At 38.2% G+C, this 22,854-nt stretch overlaps 1 protein-coding gene across 5 annotated transcripts in view; it reads right to left on the bottom strand.

Moving 5' to 3' along the window:
- SH3GL2 (SH3 domain containing GRB2 like 2, endophilin A1) overlaps positions 1 to 22,854 on the bottom strand; it is a 317,554-nt gene that overhangs the window by 141,971 nt on the left and 152,729 nt on the right. For all 5 annotated transcript variants that reach the window (XR_006210706.1, XR_006210705.1, XR_006210707.1 and 2 more), the window contains exons 2-3: positions 9,496 to 9,564; positions 26 to 98 (exon numbers count right to left, since the gene is read on the bottom strand). Coding sequence is in view for 2 of the 5 variants with exons in the window: in XM_042964872.1 (XP_042820806.1) it covers positions 26 to 98; positions 9,496 to 9,564 (142 nt within the window). In the remaining 3 variants the exon portion in view is untranslated. The remainder of the gene's footprint in view (positions 1 to 25; positions 99 to 9,495; positions 9,565 to 22,854) is intronic.

Here is a 22,854-nt window from a genome sequence, read left to right as displayed (position 1 = left end):
CTGAATATATAAAGTGGTACCTTACCTGGATTGGGTTGAAGGTATTCAATTGTTTTAGTCATTATTTCCATCACAGCCCTGCTGGTGACATCCACTTTCTGAAATAAGAAAATAAATATTCTAAGTCACAAGAATTATTCACTTTAGCACCTTAGCTCTTGCTTGAGTAGATCTACAACCACTGGTGCAGCAACAGAACCAGTCCTGCAGTGGACAGTGAGGGGCTGGAGATGCTCCAGTAGGAAGAATGGCTTTGCATTCAGCTCAGCTCCATCAAGATGTGGAAACCCTGTTTATTCAAAGAGGAATCTGGAATTTCCTAAAATTTGTTTCAAAATTACTTCACTATCTTCTGGCAAAATAAGGTGGAGATGGCTTCCTCTTCCCCTAAGTGGCCTGAGGTCGTCTCTGAAAATGGTCTACTCTTAACTTGACCCAGAAACCCCCCAAAAATCATGCAAATCAAATCTTTATATTCACTTTATAGAGCTCATAGTCAGATTAACCCCTACATGAGCTCACTCTGCTGCAGTGAGATAATTCTTACTAAAAAGAGCAAACTATTCCTAAACCAGAAGAGGACGTTGCATGCGCACAGGTGTGTGTGTACACACACACACACACACACACACACACACACACACACACACACACCCACCTCAGGGAAAAAAACTAAAGAAACAAACACATATGGCCCAATAATCAATTCAGTATAAAATAAATGTAAATAAAAGTTAAAAAGGTAAAAAAAAAAAAAAAAAAAAAAAGAAAGAAAAAGAAAAGGTGGAGATCATGAATCATATTTTGTTCCAGAGGCATTTATGGGATGTCTACAGTAGGCCAGGCATGGTGACAGGTTTGGGGGCTGAAAGAAAGAAAAATGCAGTATCAACTCTGTTTATTCAAGTACGAGATAGAACATTTTTATTTAACTTCTGAGGATATCCTAAGTATATAAAACTTTTGAGCAAACACTTCTAATCAATCCTTGAATTTTTGGTTCATTCCAAATAAAAATCCCAATCCTACAGTCTGTATCTGCAAAATTTTGAATGGTCAGCATTTGCATTCAGCAGGTCAGCATGTCCTCTGTTGGGCCCTCCTCCCTACATGAAGAGTCTGTGTGGATCCACTCCACATTTCCCCATAAAATGCTTTCCTTATCAACATGGGTGGTCCACTCACTCACTCTACAGGGTACATTACTGACAAAAACAAATGCATCCTCCTATTCAAGGTACGTGTGTGGGATAAATGATATAGATAGGCGTGAAAGAAATTTTTGATGGTAGAATTGCAGATATCAATTAAGCCCACGGGGATTTTACTGTTATGTTTTAACTGGAGTTCAAGAGCTCCTCTCTCAATTCCAAGAAATTTTTGAGTAACATACTATACACCTACATATAAAATCAGCCTTTTATGGATGGGTTAAGTATCTTTCATAATCAGAAACCAAACCATAAACCATCAGAAGATTTTATCTTTCAGTTTGGTTTTTCAATACTTAATAATTTCCTATTCTATGGCAGTCATATTGTTGTGTGTGTAAGGAGTTTCCTATTATTGTAATTAACAGAGGAGAACACTTTTCTTGTGGGGTTTTCATGGGATAAAATTACCTCAAGAAGCACTCCTATTTCAGAGATGCCTGTCTCATAGGACATGTACCATGTCCTTCCGGTTGACTTGAGTTAAGAATATGCCTTAAGTGTGACCATGTACCAAGTAGTGTTTAGTACTACAGCGGGCAGGGGTTCCCTGGAGTTGTGCAGTACAGGACTTGCATGGCCATATGTGGAAGTACTGGCAGTATTAGCAGAATACCAATCAACCACTATGTACTCAATGTCATGGAAGTGAATTAAGGGTTGTGTGCACAACAAACATGCTAAAAGTCCAGGTTACATTCATGACAGGAGGAAAACGCAGATCTCCTAAAGACTACATGATAGGGATAAGGGAATTGGATGTCAAACGTGTATCCAAAGATCCTGTGTGGCTATGATGGGAGGAAACAATTCTAAAGTTCAAGGTGTCTAAGAGAGTGAACCAGAGGAACTGACCATTTGATATTCTGAAGTCATCTGCTACTAGGATGCTAACCACCTCTAACTTTCCCCCATATCTGCCCTCAATCATAATTATGCCCAGCATCATCATAAAGCATTTTCTACTTGTCAGAAATCATTCTAAGAATTTTAAATACCTTTACAATTTAATTCTAAGAAACCCTGTGAAATAGATACAGAGAGGTTAACAAACTTACCCAACTATGGCTCTAGAGATAGTGTTCTTAAGTACCACACTGTAACTTTTTGCAAGAATAAGCTCCCCATAGAAGGACAAGGAACAGAAACATCTCCCAAATGAAGGAAGAGCACAAGTCAGAGCTGCAAGCCTCTTTATAACATCCCCCAGATGGGGCTGGGGATCTAGTAGTGGCCAACAACACAGGAGCAGGAGGGAAACACCTGCCATCCCGTCTTCTGGGGGGTTTTTTGGTGGTGTTGTTTTTTTTAAGTCGTCAAAGTCTGTGGAAACTTCATTCACAAGAACTATTCTACCCTGGGCATCTGCAAAAGGGAGGCTCTCCGACACTGAGCTGTTTGGCTACAAGCCCTGAGTTACACAGGCTTCTCTACAGAGGCTGGATACCAGAAGTGCATATTTGGAGTGGTCCACAGAGTGGTCAGCAAGGAAGGTGTGAAAAATGGTTCTGATTTGGGGTATGGAACCCCCTTTCCCTTCTGGGCTCTTTAAATACACAGCTCAACTACTCAGGCTCTATTAATAGAGCCACTAGCTTGGCAAATGCCAGTGGTCTCAGGGGAGACACAGAACAGCGATGCCAATATTCGAGTATTAAGTTTGGTTCCCAGTGTGGAAATCAATCTTCAAAGGGAAGTAGGAATAAAAACTATCCAGTGTTCCCTGTGGTTTGACAGGGGACTTCCACGAAGGAGTCCATGCCACCCTGAGATCGTTATAGACTTTTTCTGCCCCACAAGGCAGATTCCTTCAACACTTTTAGTTACCTAAGCTATATATCACCATAAAACAAGCTCTAGCCAAACCCATTTGATCAGATCATAAAACAAAATTCACTTGAAATCCACTTCTGAAAACAACTTCATCCAATATATTTACTTATATACAGCGTTCACAAGAAATATCTCAAACAGAGAACAGCTTATCAGCAAATTCATTCACTAGCTCTTGCTCTTGATTTTACTCTGACAGATGTCACTTGATAAAGAACAGAGACTACAAGAGCATCTAATCCAAAGCCTTGATGTTTTAAATGTGCAAGTCTGAACTCGGAGAACGGAAATAAACTATCTGAGGTCACAGACCCATTATAGCTATGACGGGAAGAAAAGTAGTTCAAAGGTCATGGATCAGAGATTTTCTAAGAAAGACTGACGGAGGAACTAAACAGACTAATGGCCATCTGCAGGTAGGAGGCTGACCAAATTCTAGCTTCTTTCCATTTGTGTCATTGCTAAGAATGTCTCAGAGTCTTTCTGATAAACTATGCTGTGTTTTGGTGGTCATAGAAAGGCTGAGGGGTCAGTACTCTGTGAGAACCTTGAGTATGACTTATTAGGTACTTGCTAGGAAGCTACATATATACTTAAACTGGATTTGTCCAAGCACATATTCTCTTATTAATAGGCCCGATATAATTAATATGTACTAAGACTTCCACTTAAGTAATTTATCATACCTTTCAAGGGCTCATTCTCATTTGAGGACAACAGTTTAGCTCTGAACTTATACAGTTAAAGATTTCCTCAACCCCCAAATTTTTCAATTACCTGAAAAAAAGTTTTGATGCATCCTAAATTACAACTTCCATTCCTGTGAGCTCCTGAGCATTTCTTTAACTAACTTTGTCTGGATGGTGGTAGGGAGTCATTAGGGAAGGCTGTTTAGAGGTGAAACTAAATATGTATAAAAATAGGCATGTTTTCAGGACATAAAAACTCAATGTAAGTTTTTTTCTGAAGGTAAAAGCATAGAGATATATTCTTCTGGTCATTTTTCCTCAATTTTCTCAATACCAGGATTTTAGCAATGCTCATACTTTAGAATCAGAAGGTTCTCCCTCCACGATCTAGTCTTGTGATTTACAACTTTGGGTAGCGAGAAAAATAGCTCTCTTAACCTGCTGTACTCACTGTAACATTTTTCTTCATCAAGAAAAGCAAGAGTTGGCAAACTATGGCCAGTGGGCCAAATCTGGGTCACTAGCTGTTTTTATATTTTTAAATGATTGGGAAAATTCAAAAGGAGACTACTATTTCATTGCACATAATAATGACATGAAATTCAAATTTCAGTGTCTTTAAATAAATTTGATTGGAACACAGCTATGCTCATTCCTTTTAGGCACCATCAATAATTGCTTTTGCTCTTCAATAGTGGAGATGAGAAGTTTCAACAGAGGCTACAGAAGCTCTCTGACCCACAAAGCCTAATATGCTTACAGAAGAAGTCTGCCAATCCCTTGCTAAGGTTCTATTTTCACCAATGTGTGCCACAGTGAATCTATGGATGCTGAACATTTCATCAGCTTCCCCAGCCTCTAGAGATAAGACACAACAGAATCAAAAGGTACCACATTGACTAGAATATGATTTTGTTCTGAGGCATCTGAATATTACCTTTTCCACTAGAGAAAAAGTAGACATTGCATCCTGAACTTAGCTGGCAACACACACGGACTATACAGCATTCTTTGTGGGGCAAAAAAAGAATTAATGATATGACTTTATACTGTCAGATACTCCATCATCCCAGATGCTGTCACAGGGAGGCAGGAGCAGAGTTTAAGAAAAAAAATTAAAAGATCTTAAAATGGAGCAGGACAGTGTGTAGGTTTGGTGATCAATAATAAACAGATGAATTAAGCATCCACTCGGACATGGCGTAACTCACAGTTACATGCCATATGGACACTAAATCTTTTGAAAATCTTAATTTTTCTATCACTGAAGTTAAGAAAATGAACCTTTTAAGAATGCACACGTACCCACTTAATGAGAACCCTGAATGAGACACCTAATTAAGCAAGTCACAGAGACATAATGGAATCAGTACCCTGGGAAAGTTTGTCTGGCAGTAAGATACAGGCTGGCCCAATAAGGATGTTTTAATAGTTCCCTACTGGCTCAGAAGAATTAATGTACCTGTTCCCAAATTGCTCTGCTTTCTAGCAGTTATCTGGTATTTGGAAAGCCTGATTAATAGTGTGTTGAAAAACAAAAATAAACAAGGCATTAGGCTGAGATTTCCCCAACGTATTTTTTTGCTAATCTTCACAGGCATTACCTTTAATGAGTATCAGCATGGAAGTATATTGTAAACACACAGCTGAGAAGAACCTTGATTTCCCTGAATTTCAGGATCACCAGAAAGCTGTTTTTAGACCTCATCTTGTCTGGGGCTCTTACCCATCTTACAAGCATACCAGTGAGTGAGGGTCTTAGTACAGTCATCCACACCTCCTGTTTTACCACCACGTCCATGAAAAATACATTCACAGTCATGACAGACTCCAAAGGGTGTGCTCACATATGTTTTACTCTGAGTGTGCTGGCCCAGACTCTACTCCTTCCTTCTTCATTTGAGATAAATCGCCAGAGTTCAATCCAGTGGTATTATTTAAATGTGCCGTTATTAGTTCCAAATTACTTGCCACAATACTCAAGAGATGATGACTAGTGTGCTTCACACCACTTCACAAGGTGATTTTAGCCTCTGCTTAAACATGGACAAGGACGGGGAATTCAGTTATAGCCATGGCTTCCTTTTTTTAAGCAGCTCTGAGAACCAGAAGTTCTTTCATACATTGAGCCTGACTCTATCTCTTCACAGTTCCTACTCATTAATTCTATTTCTACCACTTGGAGTTGGATAGAAAGCTGTAACAACCCCCCTCCACCCAATGACTAATTAAGTGTATGAAGATGATGACCATGGACATTCATTTCTGACTTTTCCCCACATCTCACTCTGCCAACAACCCACTCTTTCACACTTTCACATGGAACGGCTTTCTTCCCATTCTTCTCCAACCTCCTGCTTGTCTTAAAATTGGAGGCAGCCCTTAAGAATTCCATTCTCACTGAAGTGGTATACAACCACATTTCCAACCATATGACCTCTTCTGGTTTCAAGAAAAGAGATTTCCCAAGATACTTTTCATGCTGCGAAAAGGGACACTACACTCCTCCTATATGCAGGGCAAGAGAAAATTGTAGCATTTAGCTCAGGCACCCTCTGCTCTAGGAAGCTTCCACCAATCTAACCAACCTGAGCTAGGTCTTCCATGGGAATCTCCACAGGGTGCCAAGCACCATGTCCTGTAAGCCACATTTCTTCCATCAAAACTGGAAGTCCCTTGATGGCAAGAACTGTGCCTTAATCATCTTTGTATTCCTGATGCCCAGCACAACACTTTGTACAAGGAGGACGCATTTACGGATATACCATATGAATTAATGAATATAACCACACACGCGCGCACACACCTACGAAACCACAGTATCACTGCAGCAACAGATGGAGATTTAAGGAGGAATTACAGATCCTCAAATTCTAGAACTTCCTCTTGACAAAAAATCTGCAGCTTCTCAATAAACATATCTACAAGATGCCTATACCACAGTAAGAACTTTAGTCTGTATTTAACATATCTTGTAAGCAACAGATACCATTTAAAACTAAAACATAAACAATTCTAGGCAAGGTATTTAAGGGGAGGAAAGAAGTGGCTATAGGCAGGGGTCCTGCAGAGATAACAGAGTTGCAGGGTTCCACCCAATCAGCTCTGGGAGCCGTGAGTGCTAAGAGACCCAAGTGTGATTTTATTGCATCTTGGCAGGAGAGTGGCTGGGGTGGCTGATTAGAGAAACAACATCTAGGAATACCCACTTCTCTTTCCAACTAGTGCTGCTTGATGCAAACCTCTAATTTATTTCATTTTGTTGCCTAATTGCATCTCTGAGAATGCATCTGAACAAAGGTCTCTTTACCCAAAATGCCTGATGATCAGAAAACTGACTGTGGACAGGTGATTCTTCTGTAGGCTTGGGAATGCCGAGCTAAAATATTTTTGTGAGTCATTAATAAATTAACAGGAGAGAAAAGATTTGAGATTCCAAATCCAAGGCATGTGCTTTCCAGTTATCACAGAAATCTTTACCTTTAATGCAAATTGAGCATAGGTAGAGTGTAAAATGTGCACAGTGCCATAGGTAAGACAAACAAATATGTGTAGTAAAATGAAATAAACTAACTTCCACACTGCTCTGAAATGTAAATCTCTCAATTTACTTAGAGATAAACCCAAATATAAAACCAAAGGTGTGTTCCTCAAATAATCAGCAAAAGTTTCCCCCCCCCCCCAACAGGAATATCTTTTTTGAGACAAAAGCTTCAGAAACTAATTATTTTCTAGGAAATAGGAGAAATAAACCTTACCTTTGAGCCCAGAGATGCCTTTGAGTCTTTGCCTGAAGGAAAATACTTACAAGATCTTCTTTCATTTCAATTAGTTTGCAAGATGGGCATGGATTCAAAGGCTTAATTAGTTGCTCAGTGATAAATTCTACTCTATTCTCTAAATTTCCTGTTCTTTTTAGTTCCATTTAAAAAATGGAAAGTTTGTCTTAGCTTAGTCAATGAGCTACCTAACTTATTATCTTTAGTCCTGGCAGACGCTGAAAGCTCAACTCAAATTCTGACTCCTTGGTTCTGAATTCCTCAATGCCTGACTAATCTGTCATTAACAACATGGCACCAGGGAGGATGTTATAAATTCTCTCCTGAGGGGAGAGGGACGAATCAAAGGATAAAGAAGGGGGGATTAAGAAATAATGGCTGGAGACAGAAGCTGGTGCAAATTAACAGACCCACAGGGAAGCTTCTTATGAGGTGTGAGGAACCCCAATATTACAGGGAATAGAGGAATCCAGTCATTCTAGGCAAATGTATCAGTATCTGTTCTCAGATGCTGTAGAAAACAAAGGGGTAGAATACCATTTCCAGAACTATGAACACCAGAGAGTACTAGCTTTGGTTCATCGGGCAGTACTGAGAACTGTCCAGAGATGAGAAATAAGGATCAATGCAGATTTTAATTGCCCCAGTGGGGGCAAATAGCTATCAGGTATTAGGTGTAAGAGGCTGGACTCCCAGACTTCTGGTTGGGCCTCACGACTCTTGTATTAAATCTCCTCTCTAGTGGGTACCTGTGCTATCAGTGAGATCTGTCTCAAGAACTCGGCCAGAATGATCAGTTACATTAACACTACACAATCTCATCTCATAAGACCCCTCTCCCTTGGCAACTCATTTTTTTTTCCAGGAACTCAAATGGGTCCTGTTCTCTCTTACTTGCTGTTTCTTTTATAGAAACATTAATTTCTAATAATTCGTGCTCATTCTGTTCACTGCTGTATCCTACATGCTTGCCTGATAGAAGCACAAAATAAGAATTTGCTGAATTCATCAATGAACTCAAAAGAAAGAACTGAAAAAGACAAAGTACAAAGCACCTAAGCAACTTTCTTCGTTTGGCTCTTCACACAAAGACCACAAATGGCAAAACTGAGGCAGCCTACTGGAACTGATGTGACCTAAGTAAAAATGCAGTTTTCCAGGTACTATAGGCTTTTGACATCCTCTCTGTTCAAGTACAGGGTTTGTATTGCCAGATCTTTTACCCATCAGTTGAACACCAGAAACAATTCTTTGCAACACGCAACACACACTCTTCACCATAAGCCTCGATTATCACTTGCTATGAACCGTCTCAAAGAGAAAATACAGCGATGTTACAAGAGAAACGAAATGGGCTATTCTGTTTGCCACTTCCACCCTCACCTGCTGAGAATCAGCTTTTAGGCAGAACACTAAATGATTTACTTTATTTTTCATCCTTAACACAAGTCCCCCAACTAGGGATTAGTATTCTCATTTTACATTTACACAAAAATAAGAGACTCAGAGCAATAAACTGACTTGTGGGTCAAGCAGTTCAAGGGCACCATGGCCAAGCCCACAGGTCCCTTCATGCGTACTGTCCACCACACCTGCTGCCATCACATGGCCCTGCCCAGAGGTCCACCAAGGCCAGGCAGTAACTCAAACTCTCCCAGACACTCAGGACACCATTTTCCACCTTCCCCTATTTTCTTCACACCCCACCCCCCATTCAAGCACAACTTCATGTTGTCCTATTTGGAAAATTAATGATAAAATCCACCAGGAAAGTACATTTTGACATTTCACCTTTGCTGAAGCTTTGTTCTCAGTACAAAGGGAAGAGAGGATACTTTGCATCTTCTGTTTTAAAATATACACTAAAAGGAGAGTATATTTTACAACAACAAGATGCATTTTCAGGTACCAGAGGAGAGCCCTTCCACTCTCAGTATGCTAGACAATTTTATGTTAAAGGGAGCTCTAAGGGTCAAGACTTACCCGCTCCATCTCTTTGAAGTCATCGTCCAGCTTGGTTCCTTCAGCTCCTCCAACCTTCTCACTCACTTTCTAAAGAAAACAAGCAAAAAGGAGAATTATTATAAATAAAGTTTCTTTTCAAAATGTGTGTTAACAGTTTCAAGCACTTTCACAAACATCATCTAATATTATTTTTCCTACAGCCATTCTCTGACATGGGGGACAGTCCTATTTTCATAGGAGGAAACTGTGGCTCAGAAGGTTTAAACAATTTGCCAAAGACCAGGCACCCAGTAGGTATTGAAACAAGAATCTGAACTTATTTCTTCTGCTTTCAACCCCAGTGTTCTTTATTATATACATCATTATATAACTACCTAATCACTAACATTTGCCTTTTGAAAGTTCTGAGGGACAACAGCATCATACGATCATCATTTCCCTCTGATAATGGATCTAAAATGCTACCTAGGTAGAAAATTGCTACTTCTTCCATCTATTTCTCCATGGGTTATTGAACAGATAATCACAAGCATCTATCAAACTGGTAAGAAAAAAAAGTCAGCCCAGCTGATCTTCAGATGAAAGGGCTTGAATACTAATCTTATAAAGCTTCCTGTAGCTGTCTATATCCTTATAAACATGAGATAAACCTTATAGAAAGAAGTTAAGGGTATTTCTTTGCTACCCAATCAATTCCCATTATTATACATTTTATATTCATTAATTTATGCATTCAAATGGTCATTTTCCATATGTAGAATTCATGTTTATTAAAAAGTTAAATATCCTATTTTGTTCTGAAATAAAGATTTAAATTAAATCTAATAAAAATTTATGAATGGATCACAAGAAAAATACCTTAGTTTCATCAAAGGCAGGAATATTAAATGCTAATGACTCGAGACTTCTGTTGCTCTTAACATATTCTAATTATAAAGGTAGTTAGATGCTTTTTACAAAGATGTCACTGTATTAAAGTTATCACACACAGATACTGAAGTATGAATTTTTATTTTCTTTAATAACCGCTGGATTGAAGGTCTCTGCAGAGAAGGCCACCACCAAGGCCAGACCTACAACAATCTCAGGACAACCTGGATCATCTTGTAAGTTTGGTTTATCTCCTTCTAAAGGAGTCCTTGGATATATAGCTCTGTCTCCTGGCAATGGAAGCCCCGATATCCCCTTGCTGGGGGCTTTAGTGTATTCCTTTCTTTCTTTCTCTCTCTCTCTCTCTGTCTCTCTCTCTCTCCTTCACTCCTGCTTTCTGCTATCAGGAAAACGTCTAGAAGAGACTAGTATTGGAGAAACTGAAAGTACGAATTCTATCACCACTCAGGACCTGCATACCAGATGCCACCCATTTCACCCCAGCATAAGTAACAGAAGGAATGTGTTGTGATGAATGGCCATGGCATGGGCAGACTCCTCTACTCTTTTGTTATGAAAGAGTTGTTATGAAAATTAAATAGTGTATCAAGTATAAGAACCTATGTCTGAACCTACAAGACAGATGGTAAATTCTAGTTCCCTTCTCTCACCAATGAAGTATATGCCTGCTTATAGTATCCTGGTTTCCCCAGTTGTTGTTGTTGTTGTTTTTTTTTAACTGTAGTGTGAAATCTTGAGAAGAATCCAGCAATTTTCATTAACATAATACAACCGTAGGTAAATAAAGGTCGATTATTAAAAGTGTAAGGTTAATAAAAACAATATTAATATCTTTCATTTGTATAGCTGACACCTACTTTCACTTGCAATTTGTCATCTAATACGTGCATCACAAGAACTATGTAGATCACATATTATTCCCATGTCACAGATGAGAAAACTGAGGGTGGCCTAAGTTAAATTTCCTATCCATGGTACAGATTGTTAGCTAGGAAGAAATGGAACAAGGACCTGAATGCATTTTTTCCAAGCTAAACGGTAGACTCCTTTGCATCCCCAGCCTGGTTTGGGGGAGCTGTCCATGGTGCTGGCCTTCCCTGCCTGAAGTTCCATTAGATTCACTGCCTTAACCCTGGGTCCTTGACATCAACCCTCACTTAACCTGTGTCCTAAACGATGCTAGTTATCAATTATTTCAGCAGTCCATACAGATCTAGGATTTGCCTAGCATCAACACCACCTAATCAAAAGCCTGTGATCTGGGAAAGAAGTCAACTTCTTTGCCTGCTTTCTTAAAGATTTTTAACAAGCCAGAAATGGGGGTAGGGAGGTCCCAGAATTCAGTTTACAACTTTCTAGTGGGATCCAAGTGCCAGTGACTTGACCTGAATGTTTGGAATTAAGTTCTAGAAAATCAGGAAATAGAAAGGCCTGACAGGTTATTAATAATCAAATTTTTTCTATCAGCAAACAAATTTTTACTGTGATTTTTATAGGTTTACTCCCTTTCACTTTGTTCAGAGATGACAGTTTTAGCTCACATTTAGCCCCTCTTGTGTCTTATTATTCTTAAATTACATAGTTTTCAGTTAAATTTGGGCTGGGAAACTCTAGTCAAACTCCTACAAAATCAAAAAATATATACTGCATAGCCCTCAACCAACTCTCAGTTCTACCTTTCTCCAATGTCAAGGAACTCACTATATCCCAACATCCCATTTTGGTCAAAAACAGATCCTCCTATGACCTGTGAATGAGACATTTAATTTTTATTTACAAAATTGTCACCAAAAAATAGCCAAAAATGTCTCCATTTATGGTAACATTAGCAAATCCTGGTAATCCTGGGTTAATCACATTCTGATCATCTCTGGGGAATAAAATACGGCCCTTATCAAAAGCACAAGGCCTATATCACATTCAATCCCATAATGCTCAGCTGAGAATGATTTTAATTTCCCCCCTTTTTGCATCTAAAAACAAGTTGGCATCACAATAGCTGACTCACTGTATCAAACAGAATACCAAATGGAATTACAATGGCCATTAATAATTTAGAACTAGTCCTATGACTCACACCAAGGGCAACTCATCAGTCCATTGGCTTTAAATATTTGGTTTAAAATACTTAGTGTGGGTGTGGGTGTGAGTGCAGGTATGGGAGGAAGAGGTAGAGAGAAAGTTGGATTGAGAGGTATTAAGCTCTTTCTCTTCTCTACAAAAGCTGATTTTGAACTGCTCTGAGAGAAACAGTTCACCAAACATACTAAATGAGGCTAGCAGTTAAGATTCTGGTACTGGTCTGATTGGTTGGCTGATATAAAAATTTCTTATCTAATTAGATTCTTGGAGAAAGCAATATTCAAAATGACATCTACATTGTTCTTGGGGCTATCTTCTTTTCAAGTCACAAAGGATCTAAGTATATCAAGGCATTGAATTAAACAGTGGGCTTAAATAACACTGACTCATTTCTTAGCAGTATAGCAAATATTTCCCCCTCCTGATCTTTAAATATCATTACTAAAACTTCTATCTTCTTATGAATGAGTCAAGGTGAGGAATATAGGCTCCCTGATCTTATCTGGCCAACAATGAATTTTGTTTTCCTTACCTAATACCATATACTTAAGAATAATTTCACCCTACTATTTTCCAGTGAGGTGGTCCCTAAAAACTAAGAATTCATAGTATTGAATATTTTTGGATACTGTTTAATGTACTTTGGCTAATATGCTAGCACTTGAGAAATTGATCACCTATTTAAATTTAAATGAACTTTGGGGCACCTAGATGGCTCAGTCGGTTAAGCTTTGGACTTTGGCTCAGGTCATGATCTCAGGGTTCATGAGGTCAAGCTCCACATCGGGCTCTGTGCTGACAGCTGGGAGCCTGAGGCCTGCTTCAGATTCTGTGTTTCTCTCTCTCTGTCCTTCCCCAGCTCTCTCTCTCTCAAAAGTAAACATTAAAAAATTGTTTTTAAATTTAAATGAACATCAGCAAAAGGTATTTGAATCAAACAAAACAGTACAAATAAGCCAATATACTCCCTTATGCTACCCAAAACAAAACAAAAACATCAAACACATCAAACAACAACTCCTCTATTCAAAACTCTCAACTGTACCCACTTAACTACATTGAGAGCTTACACTTCTCATCTTATCTATTACACTCTACATATACTCTGTGTTTCAATCAAACCAGCAATTTCACCTTCCTCTATCTTACTCTCCATTGTATTCCTCATAACAGGTACTCAGCTAAGATCTGTGGAACTGAAGTACAATGTCTTTTTGTAAATATTAATGTTAGGTTGACAAGAGAAAGCATACAGTGAGGCAAATAAGACTTATCACCTCACTCAGGATGGTATTTCAAAAGGCACAACTTTCCAAAAAAAGAAAGAAAGAATACAGTCAATTCACATTTTAAATTAAAAGTCTTAATTCTGAGCCTGCAGTAGCGTTGTCTCATGCTATTTTTTCTCCATGTACCAAATAAGAAAAATGTCAAAGGGAACCAGTAGCAAGAGACAGCTTAAATAAATGACCACTGTTCACAGCCCAGAGGATGCTGCACTGCTTTCCAACAATGACTCATCCTCCTCCATACTAACTGTCACCTCTGGGAAGAAGACACCCCCCTCTAGTTACAGCTCTGATTCTTCCCTGCATTGTGTTTCATTTACTAAACACTGATGACTCAACTTGCCTTTACGGTGGTCTCCTTGAAAAATCACATCAGTGAAATTCATCAGACTTAATACCAAATTCATTCATACCACATATACCTGCAAAGTGATTTACTTCCTACTTCTCTGTTTTTGTTCAGTTCTGTTATTTTACATCATACAAAGCCAGGTTTCTTTACAATCCACCAAATGCACTGTGTTTATTCCCTCTGCCTTGTACATGGACCTATTTCCTTTTTCTATTTTTTAAATCCTACCAACTATTCAAAATGCTCACCCAGATTTCACCTTCTCTGTCATCTTGACTGCCCACCCTAGCAGGAAGTTATTAGACTTAATATGCATTCTTAATAAAGCATATCATCTGTTGGGACTACCTGGAACTGGCCACTTCATTAATAAAATTGCTGAAGCCTGGAGCCTGTTTCCGATTCTGTGTCTCCCTCTCTCTCTGCCCCTCCCCCGTTCATGCTCTGTCTCTCTCTGTCCCAAAAATAAATAAAAAACTTTGAAAAAAAATTAAAAAAAAAAAAATAAAATTGCTGAAGATCTTTGCTCATCTGAATTTTAAGATGCTAAAGGCAGCAATCATATCTCCTGCTTCTTTGTCTAAAAATGTTTGAGACTGTGGTACCTAACACAGTGCTTGCAAAGTAGACACGCAATTACCAGTGGAAAAAATGATCTCAGTGAATTATCCTAAGGTCAAAAATTGTACGTTAATTAAAGGAAGACCCTAAACTATGAGTTAGCACTGGTTCTGTACCTCCTTTCTGAGAGTTTAATCTCCCCTCTAAGTGTAATATCTTTTTCTCTACCAGTAACAGGCAAAAAATTAGAAAATTTAATAATTAAGGATAGTTTATTTATAGCCAAGGTTAAAGAAAATTCTCTTCTAATTGTAACCATTCTACATTCACCTGCCAAATTACTTTCGGAACAATGATAATTAGTATGAATAATATATATTCTTCCCATTAATCCTGATTCTAAATATGTGTGTATTTTAGTCTATATGCATGCGCACATATGTGTGTATAAATACACACACAGGCCAACATGTTCATGTGTGTGTGTGTGTGTGTGTGTGTGTGTGTATCCCCTCACATGAGAGAAAGTAATATAATAGTTTTCCCAAATTTTTACAAAATCAAAAATAATTTTATGATGTGCTGCACTATGTATTTATTCATATTAAAACAGAATTACTTTGACATTCCATAAGTTAATCACAGCTAGTTTGTTCAGAGCAAAAAGTAGAACTCATACACTATCCTGCCCATCTGCACTGTAGATCAACAAAATTATTTATATGTATAATGAAATCTCATTGACAAGGAAGTCAATGAGAGCCACTTGAATTAAGATTTTAGAAATGGATTTAGAATTGAGACATGAATTTGACCTTGACAATGACACCAAATGGTTGTATATAAAAGAAGATGCGTAACTTCTTAGTGCCTCAATTTCTTCTCCTAAGAAATGAAAAACAACACCATTCAACACTGGGTGTTTTTTTTTTTTTTTTAAAGAATTAAATTGGAATGTACATATAAAGAGCACATTATAAACTATCAATAATCATTATTAAAATATGGGTTTATTATGTCTTAACGTGATCTTACTCATATGACGGGCAAAATTTTAAGTTGTTTTTTATATTTGGCTAAAAAAAACTAAGTTTAATGTAAATGCATTAAAGCACAATATTATTAATGTGCAAGTTCTTCAAGAAGTTATGATAACTACACCTGTGGGACACTGTATTGTTTTCCCAGTACTTGTAGAAAGGCATCACCTATGGTAATAAATAAAAGAAGCCCATACTCATGAAAGTTCTTTAATCATCATTAATAATACCAAAAAATAAAAATTATACTTGATGACATACCAAATATTCAGAAGGAAACAGGAGAGTCAAAATTACAGCAGTACTTTCTTGATTATTTGGCTAAATACAAGTAGATCTTGTTTTTCCAGATGGTGGTATTCCCATGTTTGAAAGGCAGGGTGGATTCACTTCATGGAATATAAGTTTCACACCAGTTTTTCTCAGTTGTCATTAAATTGGAATGCTTAAATGCCATGATGTTTTGGAAGTGAATTTCAAAAAAATATGTATTTTTTCCCATCCAGAAACTTCTAATTTTCTTAGAGAATGATTAAAGGCATTTTATCTATCTAAATTGGGTTAATTCTATTTCTTACTCTCAAATAGAATCTGTATATTGAATAGTGGTAAGTGTAAAGATTCCTCTTGCATAATGTAAAAACTAGCGACTCCTCCCCACCCCCAAGAATTCAAGAAGATGAAAAACCGATTTTCTTTAAATATCTGAAGCTAAAAACTTTAAAATAAGCTTGGGTGAGTTAAGCACTTCACCCTATTTCTAGCTTCCAATCTTCCTATCTTGCTTCTGGTCAAATACTATATGGAAAATGTAGTAACTGATTTGCAGCATGTTATAATGATTTCTGGTATGATTCTCTGGGGTTAAAAGTAGTGACTTTCTAAGCCCTATTTCCCCAAGGTGAGAATTTCCCTTAGACTATGTAGCTAATTACTTGCATACACCCTTCAAAGGGCGTTAGCAGGATTGATCATAGAAGTTTCATGCAGAGCCTCAGCCCCTCCCCAGAAAGATCGTTTACACTATCACTTACGGTGTCATTTGCAAATGATCCTATTTTTGTCTTCTAGAAAATAAAAAAAGTATAAAAAATGTGCAGAATAAAAGAAAACCAGCATTTCTCTATTTTTCAACTTCCCAAATCATCTAGTTCCTTACCAGAGAAAGGGTAATTCTCCCCCATCAGAGGGGGAGAATATTTCCATAAAGTTTCCCATCTCTGACGATAGGAAAAAAGTACACATTTTCATAGTCCACTGCAATACATAAGCCATTGAAACTGAACAAAATACAAAAAGACAGTGTGTGCTAAAAATAGACTCTATACTTGAGGCCAGAATTATGTCATGTACTATTTTTAAAGTTCTATTTAAAGCTGAGTCATAAATTCTCTTGAGAAGAAAACAGAACTCAGAAAGAGAAGAGGTACCAGTAATTTACTTGAGAATTCAGTCCTGTTAATAAATGACGTAGAACCTAATGTCTGATGACTCAGTTGATAAGGCAAGATGGAGTAGCCCTAGGCTTTCACTTGTAGGAGAAACTACTGGAAAGCCATTTTCTGTTTTGTGAAATGAAACCACAAAGTCACTGAGCTTCTGTTTCCTCATTCACAAAATGGGGCAGGCCCAGGGTATGCTCAGATAACCAGGAGAGTTCTAAGTTCTCTTACAATGAAAAATTTGATGTCTTTTCTGTGATGGTTAATTTGATGTGTCAGTTTGGCTAGTCTATAGTACATAGCTTTTCAGTCAAACACTGATCTAGGTGTTGCTGTGAGAATATTCTATAGATGTGGTTAATATCCACAATCAGTTGACTTTAAGTAAAGGAGATTATCCTTAATAATGCAGTTGAGCCTAATCCAATCAACAAACGAAAAGGTCTTTAGAACAAAACTGAGGTTATCTTGGGAAAGAAGAAATTCTGCCTACATATCTCACTGGTTCTTTTTCTCTGGAGAACACTGATACAATTTCTCCCTGGTAGAGTGCTATTTATAGTACACCAAAGGTAGATAATAAACCAGGAAAAGTTCCTTTTCCTGGAAATGAGAAAATACCACGCAAAATGTTTGAAAAGAAAATGCTTTGTTACCCCCCTCCCCCAAATCAGGGTTATTTTGATGCAAATCCCATTCTGAAAAAAACAAAAAACAAAAATAAAAACAAATCACCTTTACTTTAATTCACCAAATGGAATGAATGCAAAAGTACTCAGTTTGAATGCCTACTATGTACCAAGGAGTTTGTTAGCACTGGAGGTTTTGTATGCAAATTTAAGACTTGGCACATGCTCTCTGGAAACTTACAGTTTGGTGGGATATATGGATACATAAACAAACCATTCCAATAAAATGGGGCAAGTGCATTAAAAAAAAAAAAGTAGACTGTAATCAGATCCTAGGATAGACAATTTGGTTGTAGCTTGATGAGAAGTCAAGACTGGGGAAACCTTCCTGCAGCTGATACCTGTGCTGATTCTCAAATGAGAGTAAGTGAGATGGAAAAGTAGACACAGGATGAAGAAAGAAGCTTTCTCAGGTAGAAGCTACTACACGACAAAAAGCAAACAAGCAAAAACACAGTATTTGCAGGAAAGTACAGATATTTCAGTGCCGCAAGATATCAGAATATAAAGGACGGTGTGACAAGAACTGAGGTTGTAGGAAGAAGGAGACATCAAGTGATAGTGGGCCGTCTAGGCCATGCCAAAGACCTCAGTTTTGTTTTGAGTGTTAGTAAATAATGGAGTTGTGCAAGCATCACTACAACCTAGCTTTAAACAGTTTCATCACCCCAAGTGCCCATGTTCAGTCAATGCTCACTGCCATCCTTAGGCAACCACTTATCTGCTTTTCATCTCCATAATTTTACCTTTTCTAGAAATGCCATATAAATGCAAACATACAGTAGGTTATTTTATTATATATATATATATTTTTTTTTTTTTGAGAGAGAGAGAGAGAGAGAGAGAGAGAGAGAGAAAGAAAGAGAGAGAGAATGAGCAGGGCAGGGACAGAGAGAGAGGGAGAAAGAACCCCAAGTAGGCTCTGCGCTTGTTAGTACAGAGACCGACGAGGGGCTCAAACCCATGAACCATGAGATCATGACCTGAGCCAAAGTCAGACACTTAACTGACTGAGCCACTCAGATGCCTCAATAGGCAATTTTAAATATCTGGCCTCTTCCTCTAAGCATAAGGCATCTGAGATTCATCATGTTGTTACCTGTATCAATAGCTGAGTTCCATTTTATAGCTGAACAGTACTCCAATGCACGGTCATACCACATTTTGTGTATCCATTCTCCTGTTGATGGACACTTGAACTGCTTCCAGCGTGGGGCTATTATGAATAATGCCACTATGAATATTTGCATACATGTCTATGTGGATACATTTTTTATTTCTTTTGGGTAGAAACCTAGGAGTCGAACCACTGGGTCTTGTGGTAAACATATATTAAACTTTTTAAGAAACTGCCCAAATGTTTTCCAAAGTGACTTCTTACCATAAGACCTTAGATTTTATCTCAACATTAGTAGAAAGCCATTAGCAGGCTTTAAGCTGAGGAATGACGCAGCTAAATCAATTTTTAAATCATTAGATTACAAAGTGAAGACTTACTTGAAAAAAAAAATGAGACTGGAGATAAAGACACCAGTCAGATTGCTACCAGAATCATACAGGTGGAAGATGAGGACGTGAACCAAGAACTCTGAGATTAAGGATGGACTCAGTAAATATTTAGGGCCTAAAGTAAGCAAGCAAACTTTGTGACCAGTTTGGTGTAAGAGAGAAGCAGAGAACTCTAAGATGATTCCCAGGTTTTAGACTTGAGCAAATGGATGGCTGAACACAAATGAACACAATCTATTTAAAGCAGGTTTAGATTCACTAGGTTTGAAATCCAAATACATATGTCCAGCAGGCAACTGAATATACGAGTCTGAGCTTGTAGGGAGAGGTCAGGGCAAGAGACAGATATGTGGAGTCGGCACTGTATGTATATGTGACTTGTAAAACCAGAAAACCGGCAGATGAGATTGCTCAGGGAGAACATGTACCAGCAAGTGGTTATGGGTTAAGGAGGGAACCCGGAGCATCACCAATAATTAAGGGATAGCAGAGGGGGAAACCAACAAAAAAGATCATGGAAAAAAAAAACAAAACAAAAAAAAACCCAGCCACAAACAGAAACTACAGGGAAAACCTGGAAAGATAAGGATCAAAGAAAACAAGGAATTAGTTTCTCAAATGAAGTGTAAGCAAACCCACAGAATGGAAAAGGAGGACAGTGGGGTTGTGGTTGGAGCAATCATTCCAAGAGCCATTAAAATTGTGACCATGCCAACTGCTATATATGTGATACAGGTTAGTGCAATGGGATCCAAGGCAAAATACATGTGACCTAAAGGCTACCAGGAAATCAGACAACAGAAATACAACCTCCTGATTTTGTGTCTAGTATTTCTTCCATCTCTCTTTCTGCCTATAGAAGTATCATTTGGAACCACAGGACATGCCCATGAAAGGTAGAATAACTGACAGCTGTTGAGTCCCAGTTGTACTGCAGGGCAAGCAGCTTAGAATACGCTGCATTTCCATCACTGTGCTTGGACTGCCTTCCTCCACACATCCCAGGTAGGTACTTCAGCCTTGCAGAAGAAAACATCAGGGACAAACTGCAAGCAAACAGGTATCTGAAGATATCTGAGAGATGTCCTGCAAGTATTTCACACACCAACATAATCGCTTTCCATACAGCATCGTGTATCACCAAATGTGGCAGCCAAGCTGTATTCTGAGGTAAACACTCTTCTCTTCCTAAGCCAAAGGAAGCTAACATCACGCTCATAACAGCAGTAATAAATCATAAGCTTAACCTTAAATAACAACAGGGAAGAGATATGAAGAGACTTCAGAGATGGTCATAGAAGTGGATGGACAGCCACTGGATACCAGACCCACCATCTTATATAGAAAATCACTGACCTACTGACAAAGGAATTAAATCAGGAACAAAGAATAACCACACAAAACAGAAAGATGGATCCCTGTCTGAGATATCAAGTTTTATAATTCACATATGCAGAAATTCCATCATCTGAACGAAATGTTTAAAAAGCACCTTAATGACAGAACACATACACAGATATAGATTTGATTTATAATCCTGGACAGAATTTCCTGAATGTTAAGCAGCCCATCACTGCCTGCAAAGGCTTTGCACTGACAGATGCACCAATCTGCTTGTGCTCCAAGCTTCAAGGTCTGCTGCCTGTGCTGAAGACAACTCTCTGGAGACTCACACCTTGCAAGCTCATGCTGAAGTCAGAAGGGAAGTGGTGGAGGCTGCCCCCATCACGTCCACTCCTGGTTTGCTTTTCTACACGCAATCTCTAGTATTAGAACTTCACGTGTCCTCTGCTGCTGCAGGGTATACGTAACAGGAAAGGCAGCTACAAGAGCCGGAGCACGTATTCAGAGTAATGTCACCGTATCCCACACCATCTAAGAGCTAACTTGGTCCCTCTTTCCCAATATGCTTTCAAGGTGGGGTGTGGATAGAAACTACTGACTTTATTGTCTCATTTCCTACTGCCTCAATCAACTACATACGGATAGTTGCATTTCATACTCCTTTACACACACACACACACACACACACACACACACACACACACACGGCACTTGATAAACAATAGGAAAATATTTTTCTACAGGTTTAGAGTTGCTCAGAGTTGTACATTTAATTGGGGAAAGGCTCTAAACACTATTCAAACATTCCAAACTAGCACTAATGGCTTCCTTTTCTTTTCAGCCCAGTGCTTTTCAATCACTTGGGAGACTTTCTCTTAAATGAGATGACTGCTTGCAAAGCTCTAATAAAAATATACCAAAAAGTAAAATGGAAAGCATACAGGAAAGAATATTTTCTTTTTAATTCTCCTCAAGCATTCAGGGACTCTTATAAGCTGTTATTTGTTCAAGTTAGACATGAGAAGAAGGGACAGAGGGCTATTTGGAAGAGAGACTTTTAAGAAGAGGCTGGGTACCTCTTCTCATGACAGGGAAAATGCGAAACCAAATATATATTAAGAAAGGGGCCCAGTGTCAGCTGGTTTGAAGTCCCTTGTCCTTAAGCTCTGTGAGGTAGAAAAAAAATGAATTATAAATTTAATAACTTCACTGAGGTATAATTTATATGCCACAAAGTATTACTCATTTACAGTATACAATTCAGTGATTTTTAATGTATTTATAGAGTTGTATGAGGCCATAATCTAATTTTTCAACAGTTTCATCATGCCACAAAAAAGCCTTGTAACCATTTGCATCATTCCCCGGTCCCCTCCCCCAATTTCATTCACTGCCCCATTTCTTGACAAGTATTAATCAAATTTTGGTCTCTGTAGATTTATCTATTTTGGACATTTCATATAAATGAAATCATATATCATGTGGTCTTTTGTCTCTGGCTTCTTTTACTTAGCACAATGTTTTCAAGTTTCTTTTGTGTTGCAGCATGTATCAGTACTTTATTCCTTTTTATAGCTGAGTAATATTCCATGGTAACGATGTATAAAGCTACCTCACCGGGAGTTATGCAGATCAGATAAGATAACTAAGTGCTTTGTCAACTACAAAGTACTTCACCAATGCAGAGGATTAGTGTCATAAACGTACAAGTGCCACTGAGAGTACTTCCTTAAGAGTAACAAGGTGACATCATATGGAATTTCATGGACATGGTGAAAGCAAGGCACAAGTTTCCAAAATGTGTCTACCCAGGGCTAACTTGTGGTGGAAAGAGAAAACATGAACACATTCAGAAATACAGGCCAATTAAAGGTTTGAGGGCCATCAACATATATGGCACTATTCTAGATGAGGATCTTTAAGAGCAAAATTGTATACCTGTGGGCACTTGTTACTAAAGATAAATCTGAAATTCACATTTCAGAATGTAATGCTATACTGAGGATGCATTTTTCAGAAGTGACCTCTTCTTATCAAATCAACTCATTTCACAAAGGTTCTGTGGTATAGTCGTCCACTGAGTTAGCAAGTAAGAGTTTAAGTAGGAGAAAATGAGAGAAAATGAACACATTCAAAAGTCTACACAGTGTAGCCTGCTTTGTGTGTGTGTGGGGGGGG

Source organism: Panthera tigris, chromosome D4 (assembly GCF_018350195.1).
Source record: "Panthera tigris isolate Pti1 chromosome D4, P.tigris_Pti1_mat1.1, whole genome shotgun sequence".
Lineage (NCBI taxonomy): Eukaryota > Metazoa > Chordata > Mammalia > Carnivora > Felidae > Panthera > Panthera tigris.
Note: the sequence above shows the minus strand (reverse complement) of the source record. Positions and strands in the feature narration are given on the sequence as shown.